Here is a 16,884-nt window from a genome sequence, read left to right as displayed (position 1 = left end):
GGGACTTACCTCTGAGTATGCGCATACAGAATTGCACTGCATATTTTTTTAAATAAACTCAAAAGGTATCCCAAATTAACTGGGCAATGCTTCTTTTTTAAAAGGTAATTTTTTAAAATATAAAACTGCACATTTATGCCTCCTCTAAGGTGGTACTTACCATGACACATACATGCACCATCTAAAAACACTGGGCTGGATTCAGATGTAAAGATGTAACATTAGTTGACCTGAAGTCTCATTGAAATCAATGGGACAGGTCTGTCATCCCATAATTTCAGTGGGAACTAGGTTCAAGTGATGGGAGGAAGGAAGGAAGGAAGGAAGGGTTTCTTCAACTATTGTTTTGTCATAAGCAAATGTATACAAATGTAATTGATTAAAACTAATTTGATTTCCATCAGAGTAAGTTTTCTCTGAACAGATGACAACGCTACGGAGGAATGGAGATGACTGTGTTTAAATATCCTTAATTTAACAAAATGGCGATACTTAATGAAAAAGCAACTGAGAAAGAATAGTCAAAGACAAACAATGAGAATCGGTGCATCCATCTAATTTACACGTGGACATGCTGTGATTTATTATATCATATGCCATTAACAATGGATTATAAGTCTAAAACACCTATTAGCAAGTATGTTTGGTGAGACAACTGGTAAAATATATACATACAGCGTAACATTACTTTCTGAGTCCACATTGATCACGCAGACATATTTGTTAGTTATTTAGTAGCACTATGAACACTGACTTGTCTTCTTGGTTCTCCATCCTTTGCCCTCCCCACAGAGCATCCCTTAGTGTCCTCTGCGTCTCCTCTGGTTCTTGCTCGGAGGCTTTAGCAGGCTCTCTCTGTACTTAGCATTTGTATGGAATAGTCGGACCATATCATGGTCTTTGTTATCCAACACCCGCGGCAAAAAGAGAGAAGATTTCTGGGTCCGACGAGTTTTGAAGCTTCTTCTGGGTCGTCCTTTCCCATTGATGGAGACATACCAGAGTCTCTCAGCGCTAGCTTTGCGCCTACCGCTGGCTCCATTGGGCACAGTCCGGTATATGCGGGATGCATACGTATTATAGCCTAGCTCGTGAATCCTTTCCACAAACTCACACTCAGCATTGTAGGTTTCCTGTAATGTAATGAGGAGAACCATCAGTTCCAGAAATCCAAAAGAAGAACTAATGGCTATTTCAGATCAAATGTAGCTGTCTTCATGCAAGCTAACAGTGGCACATAAAAGAGGGTACGAGTCAAGGCCTCCAGGGATCAAAAACTCTGTATGCATGCAGAATCAATCTGAAAACTATTCACAAAATTTAAGCAAAACTAAGGGCTCTGGCATGTGACCCCAAAAGGTTGCCCATGAAGTAATGTGGACCTGAGGCAGAAAATTAGCTACTCTACCTCTGCTCTGGAGAATATTAGACATGCTTAAATTCCAGCAAAATCAGCACTTGTAGAGATGTCCAGTTCAATAGTCCACTGACTACTGTCTGTAGGGTATGCCCATTTTCCATAGTTTCCTTCATCTGTTTTGTAGCTCTCCACATATTTTACTTCTGATGCTCAGAGCTCTGATTCCCCTGGAACTGGGAACACGGCCACTGGCTACTCTCCTAGCATGATATGATTGAAAAGGCTAGAAGAAGGGAATTATCGGTTAGCCCAGCAGAGGGAGTCAATAGGTCCATTCTTCAATTGTACCACATCAGGGACCCCCAGGTAGACTCTAGCTGTGAATCCAAGGCTGCAAATCTCACAAGGATAATGCATAAGAAAAACATTATGGCAACAAGGCTGGGTAAGTCCTGGGCTCACACACTGCTCCATGCCTTCTCCCCTGTTGGCATGGACATGGGAAGATCAGACATTTTGCTTCTGTTTTCAGCTAACCACAGTTATAGTTATTAGGGAAAGCTGCCTAACAGGATAGAGGTCTATGGAGATATGGCAGAGTTGTGGACAACTCCTCATATATAAAAGAACTGTAGATCCTCCCCTAAATATGGCATATTTATATATCTCTTTATGAAAAGTGGGTTGTGTTTGGCTTGGTGGGTCACAATTTTTGTGGCCCTCCAAGTTGAAGGATAAGTGCTGAAAAATACCTATTGCTGATAGAAAGTTGCAGGTGGAAACTGCAGATGAAAAATTAACAAAAATAGGTAGAATTTTAATTGCGACTGTTGACCTAAATAATTCTTTAGTCAATGTTTCATGAATCAATGACTTGTATAAATTTATAATCACTGAATTGCATTGATTTATATTGTGTGTATGCATTTGGAGATATTTAAAGATGCCTAAGTTACCAAAACCAAAAGAACAAAAGTCTGCCATTTGCTCTTACAAGGAAAGTTATCTTCTCTCAGCCTGACTAATTAAAATTTGTCCTCACAGATGCAGTTTGGCCTCCAGCAATTACCTAATCAGCTGCTGCTCTAGCTAGTTCACCCACTGATTCTAACATCTCATCTAGAGCATTGGTTCCAGAACATTTCTTCCCATGGACCATTTGAGAATTCCTGAGGGACCACTCAATGATTTGTTGGTCTTTTGTAGCAATTTTAATGCGCTGTGCTAGATGCTGTATGATTTTTTATTATTATTATTTTACAGACACTGAAACAAAACTGATGGACCACTAGGGGTCCAAAGGGTAGTTTAGGAGCCCCTTGATCTAGAGCACAAGAATCCCTCATGCTTGGGAAAATACTTGGGAAACTCACATGTTCCATTCTGAGTGGGATTTTTTTTGGAGGGGGGGGGGGAGTTGGCTCAGTAATTAGTTGACCAGTGCAGCCAACTGACATCCACACCATACTTTTAAAGCACTCTTTAAAAGTGGTATAGTACTTTAACTGTCATGGCTTTCCCCAAAGAATCCTGGGAATGATGGTTTGTTAAGGGTGCTGACAGTGGCAGCTCTGTGAGGAGTTACCTAACATCTCTCAGCCACATGTTGCACTTGGGTCATTGAGAGGGAAGATGGAGTCGTTTCCTCATCTTAACACTACAGATTAATGCTTTTCTCTTACTTTTCTCCCAACATTGCACTGGATTCCATTAAATAATACGCACAGTAAATGTGTATTAAAACCCTTCTTCAGCCTTCCTTATCTGGCAGTGCAGTATCTCTCAAATCCTCATTGTAAAGTATCCTATCATACACATACCAGGAAGTCGGATTAAAGTACAGAAGGGTAATTGGAAAGTGTTGGAGGAAAACTTCATTTCATTTGCACATTCTTTCCGTCTGTTAGCAGCTTTGGTGCTGCACCTCTCTGCTGTGTTAGATCCCAACTTAAATTACTTTACGCACACTGGGAGCCCATTCATAGCATTGTGCAAATGGGACTCCCATTGACATCCCCAGGAGATTTTTCTTTTGAGAAACCTTCCTAATCACAATGTGAATTGTAGACTTCCTTACCTCTTTACACTTATTCACCTGAGTGAGTTACTTACAGTCTCTAAAAGGATATCTTGACATGTAAATTTATGTAGTTATAAATCCTTCGAGCTCTCGCTCTTTCTCTCTTTCTCTCTCTCTCCCTCTCTCCCTCCTTCCTTGGCTGATCAGCAGTGCACATGAAAGGAAAATGAGCATGCCTGGTGCTTACCATAATAGTTTATCTAGAGGCCTCCAAGCATTGGCTACTTAATCCCCACATTAAAACCAAAGGACATATTTCTGTTCTCTATAAACGTTTGTACATAGACACCAGTATTTGCTTCCTTTGGACTACAATGGTATTTAAATCCCCATTGAAAATGACTGGCACTCCAGTGTAGGATGCTTCAGTTTCCTTGCCATAGTTAAGATGATTCTGTTGTAAATAGCACTCACGGAAGCATAAAGTCTGCCTCTTTTGTTCATGGCCAGGTATCTGCCGGAGAAACAGCCTTTGATGGCAACAATTCCAACGTCCACTGCAGTAATCTCGAGGATGCCTAAAACAGAAAAGGAAGGCTTTAGCTTAATGATATACAGTGTTGTACAATGAATTATTATTATTATTAGTATTATTATTATTATTATCATCAACAACAAATTTTATAGCACTTTTACATCATGAACCTCCCATGTTTACCTGCAGGTAAAACCACTTGTTGTCACTGGGACTACATACTTGTCTCAGATCTGTGCTGCCAGGCACACATACCCAGAAGCTCTGGGGGGTCAGCGGATTGCAAATATGAAACCCAACACTGTGATGGATGAGGCACCCCAGGGATCTCTGCATCACCCACTTAATTGTTTTCATAATTGACAAGTTGCTCTGCAAAGTGATTTGTTTCATTTCATTTATTTATTTCATTTGTATCCCATCTTTCCTTCAAGGAGCTCAAGGCGGCATACACAGTCGTCGTCCCCCCACATATTATCCTCACAACAACCTTGTGAAGTAAGTTAGGCTGAGAGCAGATGGCTGGCCCATGGCCACCCAGTGAGCTTCACAGGTGAGAGAGGATTTGAACCCTGGTCTGCCAAGTCCCAGTCCAACACTCTAACCACTACATCACACTGGCTGTCAGGAGCTCTGGTTCCGTTCATCCTCCCAATAAGCTGATGAAGTTGATTATTACAATTCCCACAGAAGTGAAAAAATGATGCGGAGAGGCACCAAGGCTACGGACTGAATCTAGAACTGAGCAAGAATTGCGAACCTGGATCTCCCAGAGAATGGGCTGTGTCTTCAGCTGTTAATATTAAATTGCCCAAATGCTACTTCCATCTGGGAAACATCCCGTTTAAGAGCACCATCTCACAAGATACCTGCATTCACGACTTAGTTCATAAGCAAACCCTTTTGTATTGAAAAGAAAAGGGGAAGGGGAAGAAAAATAAAAGCATGGGAATTGTTTGAAGCAAACTCTTGCTAGTAAATCCCCAGCTGTTTGATTGAGACTGAACTGCCTCAGAAAAAAGAAAGATCTGACATTGAACTAGAGGGCCACCTAATCCTATATGTCTATAAAAAGTTTAAATCCCCTTTAATGCCTTTCTTAGGGGACACAAGGGTGCTTGACTTACTGAAGCAAACCACAAAGCTGCCCATTTCGGGACAATGCTTCGGCTGAGATCTCCAGAGGGCAAAATGGAGTTCAGACGAGAGGCTGAAGCATCTTAGAAGCCACGTATGGAACCATGAATGGAGTCTGTCATTTAGAAAGTCAGCGCAGCCCTTGCAGGGAAGGACAATGTGGCAGTCTAAGCCACATTCAAAGAGTGGAACTATTTCAGACCATCAAAGGAAAGGGTCTCATCGCCCAGACAAGTGAAACAACAAGAAAGCCAAAGGTATGCATGTATCCCGGACTGCTTCACACATTAAAGAGCAACCAACTCGTGTTTCCCACTATGTTAACATCCAAAAGAGAGTGTGCAAGCAAGCCTGGCTCTCAGAGCAGAGTAGCCATGTGACACGTATTTGCCTGCTTGCTTCCATGTGTGTTTTAAATGCATTCTGCCTTTAAAGCCCAAGACTCACAAAGCATTGTACAATAAACAGTAGAAAACACGACATGTAAAAACAAATAACTAGACATATGCTTTCAAACACTTGTTCATCACATTCATGCAAGTCACATGATGGTTTTAGACATTCCACAGAGTGGGGTGGGAAACTGATTTTATATGTACGCTGAAAAAATGTTATATGTGCGGAGACCCAACAGATAGGAAAGCACTTGGGAGATGCTGTCAGAATAATCAACACTATTCACGCACAGATTTATTATTTTCGTTTCAGATTATGACACCAGTAGTTTAAAAGCTTGTTGCTTTCATTACTGAATTTGGTATCTCATTTGCTAAGAAATTATTCCTGCTTAAACTCAGTTAAGGTCTTTTAATAGTTTTTGAAAAATACTGCCTTCTCCTTCACAGGAAGGATAGTGGAGCTATTTTGTACTCTCTTTTGCATTGAAACTGTCTTATGGCCAGTTCACCTGCATGTATGTACATCACTCAGAGCATCATCCTATACTGGCAGAGAAGCCTCAAGACTTGGTGTAAGTCCTCTGCACTGGCAGATCATAGAAAAACATCATTGATGTAACTTCGGGGATGGACTGGCAAAGCAGAGATATGCTGGCAAGTCCCCACCACTGACGCAACTCTGCTAGTGGAAGGACTGGAGAGTGGTAGCAATGGGGGCATGTCAGGGCAGGAATAGCCTCAGTCCACACCTTCTCCCAGTCTACCTGCAATGTCATTACACAGAACAGGATTCTGGCTATAGCCCCATTCCTATACAGTGGTACCTTGGTTTATGATCTTAATCTGTTCCGGAAGTCCGTTCTTAAACCAAAACCGTTCTTAAACCGAGGCGGGCTTTCCCTAATGAGGCCTCCTGCCACAGGTGCCCTTCCACCATTTGGCTTCCATTCGTAGACCGAGGTAAATTTTGCTAACTGGAAAACTACTTCTGGTTTTGCGGAGTTCGTATACCAAATAGTTCATAAACAGGGCTGTTCTTAAACTGAGGTACCACTGTACTAATAATGTGAAGAGGGACCATGCCTAGACAGGACAGGGAGAATGGACCACTCTCCATGCTGCCAATATCATGCAGCTTCCCCATGCTCCATGCTGACATGTCCATGTTACAAGTGGATTTCTGAACCAGCGTAGCCCTCTCTCTCTGTAGCCTTTTATGCAGGCTTTCAGCTTCTAGGTAGGCTTTCATCCTGTATGGATATTTTTAATGTAATTTTTTTCTTGGTCTTTATGAATGTATGGGTTTCTTGTTTTTGTTTTGTTAGCTTTTTGTCAAGTTGCTTTGAGCTGCCTGCGGCAAGAAAATGATACTAATAAATTTAAACAAGAATATGAATATTAATAGGAGTCCAGACTCAACGTGTGGATATCATGGGATGACTGCAGACATGAGAAACCTGCCTATGGGCTTGATTTGGCCTGCCAGGCTGTTCTGGCCAGGCCAGTCACCTGCCCTGTAATAAAGTCATGGCTGGACCAAACAGGGATTTACAGCTGAGCATTGTACAGTTGCAAGGCACTTTCAAGCCATGCTTTCTGTTGAAACCCATTCAAGAGATTGTTGGGGCTTCAAAGCACAGCATGGATGCCAACAATAAGCTGGTGGTCAGTGCTTGAATAGAGCCCTGCAAAACTAAAGCCCTGACAATCAGGTGGAATCAGCTGCACTATGGTTTTCCCCTTCAGGGACCCTTTAAAAATGTTCCATTTTAGGAGTATTTCCTCCACTACTGAGACTTCAAAGGGGCTCCCAGTAACTGATGACCAGCTGATCAATGGTTACAGGGATCCTCTTTGAAGGTGCACTTCCAGCACCAAACAGGTGATTGGCACTAAAGACGCACCTGCTGTTACCAGGTGACCAACAAAGTTGCTCATTGGGGTGTGTTATATGGTTCTGGCCCACCAGCTCCCTCCAGCTCCCCACCTCTGAATTACTATAATGAGCTCTACATCTTTAAGGTTAGTTCAGAAGCAGCAGGTAACACAAAATGCCACAGTTAGGCTGTTGTGTGGGGCTATCTACTGTGAGCATATTACACCAGTTCTAAAAGAATTCCAATGGCTACCTATATACGCTGCTGAGCTAAGTTCAAGATATATATATATAGATAGATATATATATCTTTTTACAGCTCAGGACACAGATGCCTAATGGAGAGACATGAGCCAACAGTGTGATGCGGCAGCTAAAAAAGCCAATGCAATTCTGGGCTGCATCAATAGGAGTATAGCATCTAGATCAAGGGAAGTAATAGTGCCACTGTATTCTGCTCTGGTCAGACCTCACCTGGAGTACTGTGTCCAGTTCTGGGCACCACAGTTCAAGAAGGACATTGACAAACTGGAACGTGTCCAGAGGAGGGCAACCAAAATGGTCAAAGGCCTGGAAACGATGCCTTATGAGGAACGGCTAAGGGAGCTGGGCATGTTTAGCCTGGAGAAGAGGAGGTTAAGGGGTGATATGATAGCCATGTTCAAATATATAAAAGGATGTCACATAGAGGAGGGAGAAAGGTTGTTTTCTGCTGCTCCAGAGAAGCGGACACGGAGCAATGGATCCAAACTACAAGAAAGAAGATTCCACCTAAACATTAGGAAGAACTTCCTGACAGTAAGAGCTGTTCGGCAGTGGAATTTGCTGCCAAGGAGTGTGGTGGAGTCTCCTTCTTTGGAGGTCTTTAAGCAGAGGCTTGACAACCATATGTCAGGAGTGCTCTGATGGTGTTTCCTGCTTGGCAGGGGGTTGGACTCGATGGCCCTTGTGGTCTCTTCCAACTCTATGATTCTATGATTCTATGACAGGGCCTTCATGGTACTGACACCCCATTTACAGAATTCCCTCCTTTCTCAGTTATGGCTAGAGGAAACTCTTTTTAGTTCCAGATAAAGACCTATTTATTTGTCCAGGCTTTTCTGTGAGGACTCCTGAATCATTTGTCATTATATTGATAAATAAATAGATGATATAGATAGATGATAGATGATAGATGATAGATAGATTGATAGATGATAGATGGATGATAGATGATAGATGATAGATGATAGATGATAGATGATAGATAGATAGATGATAGATAGATAGATAGATAGATAGATGATAGATAGATATAGATGATAGATAGATAGATGGATGATAGATAGATAGATAGATGATAGAGAGAGAGAGAGAGAGATGATAGATAGATGATGATAGATAGATGATAGATGAATGATAGATGATAGATACATAGATACATAGATAGATAGATGATAGATAGATAGATAGATAGATAGATAGATAGATAGATAGATATAGACAGATGAACCAATTTTCTTCCTGCCCAGTTTGTTTTAATATACATCTTGCATTTTATTTGAATGTAACCTGCTTTGGGATTTCTATGGCAATGAAGAAGTAAGCCATATTTTAAATACTGCTCCTTCTGTGCATATATCCTTTTCATCCAAGTCACATGTGATGGTGGGTAATGTACTGACAATATGTGGGCATAAACTGGCTGCCAGCATGGCAGGACCATAGAATTGCTTGGCACTGGGATGTGACTAGATGCTAGGAAAGGGTATATTTAGTAGCTATCATCCTTCCTCACGTTTGTGAGTTCAGCAGAGTGCTACCCCTTTGCAGCTTAAAAGGGAAGCTAGATAGGCTAGTTTTAGCCTTTTAGTTTAAGAAATCCAGGATGATTTAAGGCAAACTGGATTCTCCTTGTATTTCCCTCTTTTCTCCCCCTTAAAGCAATAACAATCTTTTAACAGATAGAAATAACATTTACTCACTCAGAATACTTGTTGAAGAGTAACAGATAACCACAGCTTTGTTCAGGCAGGCTTAAAATGGTAATTCAGTTACAAAGACATACTTAAGTCCAGCTTAAGATGAAGTCCAAGCACTGGAGCTCAGACCCAGCAGATGTTCTCATGTTGCTGGCAGAGCAGAAAGAAATGGAAAGAGAGAAAGAGGGTGTGCCCAGGCAGGTAGGAGAATATATAGCTATGCCCTCCTTCTGTCAGGGCACAGTGGGAGTGTCTCTCGCAGGGTTCATTCTAGCAAGTTTACAGGAAAACTTGGTGAGCTTCAGCTCCTATCCTGTGCCTATCTAGCAAAATTGTTGGCTTGGCTGCATTTTAAATATCCCACAATTGGCACATTCACCATTGTGCTATGGCATCACTTGATGGTTTTAAGTTACTTGTGTGATCTGCCACCACTGAAAAGTATTGTGCTATTAAATCTCTGTCTGAAGTGTTTGATCAGTGAGGGCTGTTTCACACATTCAAGCTGTCACTTGAATGAGTGCCACTGAGTGGATGTATGTGTAAATTTACCCATAAGTAGATTTTCTCTTCTTCTCTGTGCTGGTGAACAGCAAGCATTCAAGAAATGATATTCCTTTTCTTTGAGATCAAAGGAAAAAAGATTGGGTAGGCATGTGTCAAGAGGGGAAGCTGCTTTAAACCAAATTAAACCATTGGCCCATCTAGTTCAGTACTGCCTGCATTGGTCGAAAGTAGCGTTCCAGGGTTTCAGGTGGGAGCCTGTCCCAGCCCTATCTGAAGATGCCTGAGATTAAACCTCTTGAAGCAAGAGATTAGGACTGAAAGGTTCACTTTCTACAGTACAATTCTATGATGTTGTGGTACAATGGAGGGGTTATGCTGTACACAACTGACCAAGATTTGAACATCTCAATGAGTTTAATTCTTATCTGCTTAATCTGTTTCATTTAATCTGCTTCACATATATCTGCCCACTATACATTAATTGAAATATATTTCCTCTTTTCACAGAGTCTTGAGGAACCTTCGTGAAAGTTTTATACAATGAATATAAGCTGGTCATAGCAGAGGATAGGAGATATTGATAGCCATCTTCAAATATCTCAAGGGCTGTCACATGGAAGAGGGAACAAGCTTGTTTTCTCCTGCTTCGGAGGGTGGGACCCGAACCAACGGCTTCAAGGTAGGAGATTCCGGCTAAAGATCAGGAGGAACTTTCTGATGGGAAGAGCAGCTCAACAGTGGAACGGACTCTCTCGGAAAGTGGTGGACTCTCCTTCCTTGGAGGTTTTTAAGCAGAGGTTGGATGGCCATCTGTCAAGGATGCTTTAGTTGAGATTCCTGCATCACAGGGGGTTGGAGGAGGTGACCATTGGGCTCTCTTCCAATTCTACATTTCTATGATTCCATGATCCAGGTATGTGATGCACATAGTCAGATGTGGCAAAACCAAGCCAAAGCTAAGCTCTTTTAAGTCCCTTTGATGTGCAGGAGTTGCTAGAGTGTTTTGCTTTGGCCTGAACTGCTTCCACTGAAAATTACTGTGCTGCCTGAAAGCACTGCTTGAGATGACAGTTATTATGCCACCCTTGCCACCGAGTGATGGGTGTCTATGTCTGAGTGTGCCCTGACTTCTGACTGCAATGTTCCTCCTTTTGCACAGGATAGTCTTTAACACAGGCAGCCTGCCTTTGATAAGCAAATGTGCCCATCCTACCATGTCCGCAGCCCATTCAGAAAATGTGCCCTAACTCTCCAAAGACAAATCAAACAAGGTGAATAGGAGGGGAAGGGAAACCAAACAAACAGGCTGAGATGAACAGACGGAAGTGTGAAAGTCATCTTGACACATTATTTACAAACCAGCCGCCTTCCTCTCCAGGATTAGTGCTGCAATCTGACCTGGTATCATAAAAGGGAAGAGGGATTTGAAAGCTGGTCCTGGGAACTCACACCTTAGGAGACGGATAAACTAAGGGGCAGTCCCCAGTGGATCCTCAACTTTTGTCAATCCCAGAGAGTTTCTTTGCTTCTTCTAGCACTGATTCTCCTCCCCACAGGGATGTATATTTGGAGAGATGAGGAGAGAGGGGGAGAGAAACAAGTTAAGTCCAGGAAAGATTTCCAGGAAGAGGAGGAACAAAAGGGAGAGGAGAGGAAAGTCCTTTGGGCTCCCACCCGCTCCTCTCCTTTTGGCGAGAGACAAACCTGAAAAGACCTATGCTGGGGATTCTTGGCAGCCCCTTCCTTTGTGCCCTTTGCTTTCTGTCTGGAGCGGCAGAGGAACAGCCTAGTGGGGGGGTAATTTTAGAAGCTGCTTTCAAAAAAATATATTCCCCACTCGCAACATCCAGAGGCAAAAAAAGAAAAGGAGCTCAGCCTCACTAGTCCTAGTCATGATGGAACTAGCCTTTCTCCATCCACACCATCCATTAAAGCCCTTAAACAGCCATGGCTTCCACCCAAAGAATCCTGGGAACTGTAGGCTGTTAAGGGTGCGAGAGTTGTTAGGAGACCCGTCACAGAGCTAAAGTTCCCAGCACCCTTCCTACAGTCCCCAGGGTTCTTTGAGGGAAGCCATGATGGTTATGGTGTCATAAGAGTGTTGTAAATGGATGGTGTGGATGTGACCACACACACACACACACACACACACACACACACACACACACAGTGGTTTGTTTCCCATTGTGTCTTATGTTTGACTGCAGAGAGTATTTGATATGTAAAGTGCAAGGCAGAAAACAAAGAAAAGCATTAAAAATTAAATACGTGGAAGCAAAACAGCCACAATTCTTAGACTAAGACTTGCCACAAAAACAGATTTAATTTAATTAAAAGACTAATACAGTGGTACCTCTGGTTAAGAACTTAATTCGTTCTGGAGGCCCGTTCTTAACCTGAAACTGTTCTTAACCTGAAGCACCACTTTAGCTAATGGGGCCTCCTGCTGCCGCCGTGCGATTTCTGTTCTCATCCTGAAGCAAAGTTCTTAACCCGGGGTACTATTTCTGGGTTAGCAGAGTCTGCAACCTGAAGCATCTGCAACCCGAGGTACCACTGTACATTTATCAGTCCACTGCATCAGCGGTAGCCACTGGAAGATGATTGACAAGCACAAGAACATAGCTTAAGAAGAGCCCTGCCAGATCGTCAGTTGCCTGTCCAGCCCAGCATCCTGTTCTCACTGGCAAACCAAGAGCCCATGGGGTCTCCCATGGCTTCCAGCAGCTGAACTTCAGAAACATACTGCCTGCACCCATGGAGGCAGAGTATAACCACTGAGGCTAGTATAGAACCACTGACAGCCTTTATATTCCATGAAATTGATGTTTAACCTACTGGTACTTGCTGTGTTCCTTTGAGGGTTATATTTATAATGTCTTCTGGGCTGGTTGCTTGAGGATGGGTGGGTAGAATAACCTTTCTAAAATTTATCCCTAAAAAGACAAGCACTGCCAACCATCTATCATGCACATCTTTTCAGCCACTGCCTTATCTGGAAGCTGATGGTGATTATCCAATGGCCAGCAGAAAATACTTTGCACATGGTCAGAAGCATGGTCTTGTTGGCGTATCCTTATGGTTCTCACTTGCCCTGGCCAGACCCTTTATCCCAAGCATCTCTCCCTACAGGTTGCCAATCATTGCTTAAAATTTCCAAGGCTGAACTGGCAAAGCCAGAGAATGCCTGCTTTCCCCCCATTGCGTACGTTTTGCTCAAACTTAATTGGCAAAAGTCAACACATGCTACAGTATGTTTCCGGAGCTAGGTGCGAATGTTTATTTATTTATTTTCAGCGTGCCTCCCCCACCCAAAAAACACAATGTGTTTGAAGACTCAAGCAGGGTCTTGAGCTCAGATTTTAGTCCCTGGCTGAAATAAAGCGAAGGTATTATTACAACATATCAAGATTGCACAAAGGGCGAGACGGGCACGGAGATTTCCGCAAATGTGGAGTTGGAAGGGACCCTGAAAGTCATCTAATCCAACCCCATACAACGCAGGAATTGCCGCAAAAGAATCCCTAACAGATGACCGTCCAACCTCTGCTTTAAAACCGCCCGCTTTGATCTGATTTTTTTTATTTTTAAAAAATCTCCCCTTGGGTGAGAAATTTCCCGTGGGTAACCTCTCAGCGCGCACGCCTGATCCCTTTTGCATGCCTCTAAACTGCAGCCTTTAATTCTCGACGGCTCATGGGGTTCATCGGGCGGGTTTCTCCAGGTGTCCCGTCACCCGGACCCGGTGGCCGAGGAGCCGTCGAATCGCCGAGAGGCGGCGGCGAGGCCCGGTGGTCGGGGCTAAACGCGCCTCGATTTGGGAGCCAGATTTGGGGGGGGGCTGGCTTCCACGTCGGGTCTCGGGGAGCTCGGCTAGCGGGTGTGTGTCGGGCAGGGGGCCAAGCGGTACTCACTGAAGACGCTGTTCTTCTCCAAGGTGCCGTTGATCCTGCCGTTGGCGTGGATCTGGAGGTGGTACTTGGTGGCGCAGTAGAGCTTCCTGCGCCGCGGCGCTCCGCCGAGATGCTCGTAGACGCCGCCGCGCCCGCCCGCGTCTCTGCGCCAGCGCGGGTCGCACGACGGCCCTCCCCGGGCACACGGGGGCCCCACGGGGGCCCCGTCGGCCGCCGCCGGCCCGGGGGAGCCCCGCGCCGCCTGCAAGGCGCTTAGCAGGACGAGCCAGGCGGTCACCATTGTGGCATGGCGGGGGCCGCCGCAGCGGCGCTCAGCTCCGGGCACAGCACAGCCCCGACGGGCCCATCAGGGAAGAGCGCCGGGCTGCAGCAGCCGAGGCAGCTCTCCTAGGTGGCCACCGGCGCGCCGGGACCAATCGGGACGCATGGACGAGGCGGCCGCTAGGTTGTGGTTCTCGTCGGGCGGGAGGGGGGCTCCTTGGCTCGCTCGCTCGCTTTTTTGCTTGCTTGCTTGTTTGTTTGTTTCAATCCAGGTCGGTTTCCTCGTCTTCCTCCCTCCCTCTTCCTCCTCTCCCCCTTCTTAATTGGTTTTAGATCTCTTTAAGTAAATAGACGTCGTCGAGGAAAGCAAACTGGAGAGGCCCAGCTGTTTGGATTAAGTGGCGGTGCTGCGATCAGGGCAGTCTTCAGGGCTCCAGAATGACAGAGAGAGAGAGAGGGAGGGAGGGAGAGAGAGGGGCGGGGGAGGAAAAGGAGGGGAGGGAAGAGGAGGTAGGAAGGGAAACGGGGGTCCCGAAATGCCAGGAGAGAGGCTAGGGGGACATCGCCTTAATCGACGGCTCGTACGTAGGAAAGGCGCTCCCGGCCACAGGAGACTGATCTGATAATAGCGCAAGCGAGGAAAAGAGACAAGTCCCGGGTGAGCTTCCAGACCGCATCCAGGATTAGAGCGCACAGGCTCGCAGCACCGCGTCCAGCCGCGAGGGCGCGCGCATCTACACGCGCACGCACGCTCCCGGGTGGCCTTTTGCAGAGCACCACATCGCCCCCTCACACCCACCCACACGAGGGATGGGGCGGATGGTTTCCTATCTCTCCCCCCCCCCCAAAAAAAACCCCTCAACTCCTAACTGAAAAAGTGATTTTGCATCTGAAAATGTCTACCTTGAGAGAAACACGCTCCTGGGGTCGGGCACCGGCTTTTCTTGATCCCCACAGGCTCACAATGCGTGACAAGGACGGACGACTTGGCGTCCAAATACACGTTTAAAACGAAAAGGAAGCATGAGAAAAGAGGTTTGGACAGCAGCTCAAGAATCGGGGGGGGGGGGCAGAGAGAGAGAGAGAAACCACCAGCCACCAGCAGCATTCAAAGATTTCACAGACAGCCTTTGGTGATTTAAACGATTTCCTTTTGTCTGGAATGATGAAAGGAAACACTTTTTGGTGGATCAATCAATTAGCCAAATTTCGGCCAGCTTCCTGGTTTCCACTAGGGATGGGAACGTCGCATGGCTGTCATACAATTGACCGGATTAAATTTATTTATAGATGCATGCATAAATAAACAAACAAACAAACAAACAAACAAACACAGATGTGCTTGTCTCTATGTGGTAAATTACTATGTTGCGTCTGTCCGCCCTTACATAACTGTTCGTAAAGAGAGGTTCCTTTTGCATTCGTTTGTTTTAAATCGCTTGTAAAAGCTTCTATAAATAAAGAAAATAAAACCCCAATGGCTGTAGTGTAACCTGCTAAATACAGTCGCCTGCTTGTTCAATGGCGAGTGGTAAAAACGATGGTGAGGACAGAAGTAGCCCGGTGAAATGTCCTGATCTGCTCAAAGAACCTATAACTGGAGCGGTGCCCAAAATGTGGGTAAGGCAGCAGTCCTACGTACTGCAGTTACTCCCGAGTAAACATGCATAACATCGGGCTACTGTGATATTACCCAATATGATCGAACCCAGTGCAGTTTATAATACAAAAAAAATTAAATGCTACAGATTGTATAGATTTCAAGAGATGACGCACTGGGGGTAACCGGAAAATCCTACTTCCCTGAAGGACTGGTCGTAGGTGAGTAAACTAATCTAGTCAGTTTCACCTGGGTAACCTGAGCCCACTCAGGAATGTGCTTAGGATGCAGCCTGGTGAACTGCCCCTCTAAAAACCTAAAAGACACCCAATCATTTCTCCGTTAACAATGTGAAATAAAATACAATATTAAAGATTCTCAGCCACACATTTTTCAACCATCTCTCCTTTTCCCACGATTTCTACCTCACAAGTAGAAATCGATCAGACAGGGGATGATGATGAAGATGATTCCAATTTTAAGTCGTGCCCAGCCTGACTTCAGTCCACTGCTTCCATTGGGTCTGCTCTGCGTATGAATGTTGGATATCACCCACAACGCGTGCGCGTTTTAAACAGCACAGTATTGAAGCTTTAGTTCACCTTTTTAGGGGGGATACCACTGTTAAGGCATTTAAAACAAACAAATTAAGGCATTAAACAACAAACCAATTCCCCCGTGGATTTAAAACGAGACTTAAAGTCAAGCGCACTGAAATCAACGGTGCTTAACCATGGTGTTGGGTTATAAATTATAATTATAAATGCCGGTGAGAATCCGGGATTGTGGCTGAAATCTCCCCCCTTCCAAGTGGGACACGTGTGTGTACAGTGTATATATAACGGGTGAAGCGGAATACCTGCTTAGCAGAGCGGGAGGGGCGGGGCGATGGCTTGGAAAGGCAGGAGCAAGGCGCTGGGCATGAATTCGCCCTCGCCAAGCACATTTCAGGGCTGGTTTTGGGGATTAGGGAGGGTTGTGGAAGAAGCTGTCTTGATGGACGCCCGGACCGTGTGTGTGTGTGTGTGTGTGTGTGTGCAGCCGCCCTCCCTCCCTGACCACCTTATCCTGATGCGCCGTTGCCTGCCTTAAAAGCAGAATAGGAAATAAAAAGGGCGGCGTGGGCGGCAGAGCAGCTCGCTCCTGCCTTCCATCTCGCTCGTATTACCGCGGCCGCTTTCATGCTGAGCACCTCAGACGTTCTCCGCCCCCTTTCGGCCCCGGGCGCCGAGCAGCGGCAGGCTCCCCCTCCGCAACAGTCAGCCAGCGCTCTTTCGTGGGCGGGGGGGGGTGCACCTTCCTTGTAGGGCAAGGG

General features: G+C 45.1%; 1 protein-coding gene across 1 annotated transcript; it reads right to left on the bottom strand.

Moving 5' to 3' along the window:
• Window positions 1-535: 535 nt before the first annotated feature.
• On the bottom strand, window positions 536-14,425 carry FGF3 (fibroblast growth factor 3). Its single transcript, XM_053388760.1, has 3 exons — window positions 13,709-14,425; window positions 3,855-3,958; window positions 536-1,133 (listed from the first exon to the last, which is right to left on the bottom strand). The coding sequence occupies exons 1-3, from the start codon at window positions 13,986-13,988 to the stop codon at window positions 801-803; spliced, it is 717 nt and encodes a 238-aa protein (XP_053244735.1). The 5' UTR covers window positions 13,989-14,425; the 3' UTR covers window positions 536-800.
• Between the last annotated feature and the right edge of the window lie 2,459 nt (window positions 14,426-16,884).

This window comes from Podarcis raffonei, chromosome 1, assembly GCF_027172205.1.
Source record: "Podarcis raffonei isolate rPodRaf1 chromosome 1, rPodRaf1.pri, whole genome shotgun sequence".
Lineage (NCBI taxonomy): Eukaryota > Metazoa > Chordata > Lepidosauria > Squamata > Lacertidae > Podarcis > Podarcis raffonei.
Note: the sequence above shows the minus strand (reverse complement) of the source record. Positions and strands in the feature narration are given on the sequence as shown.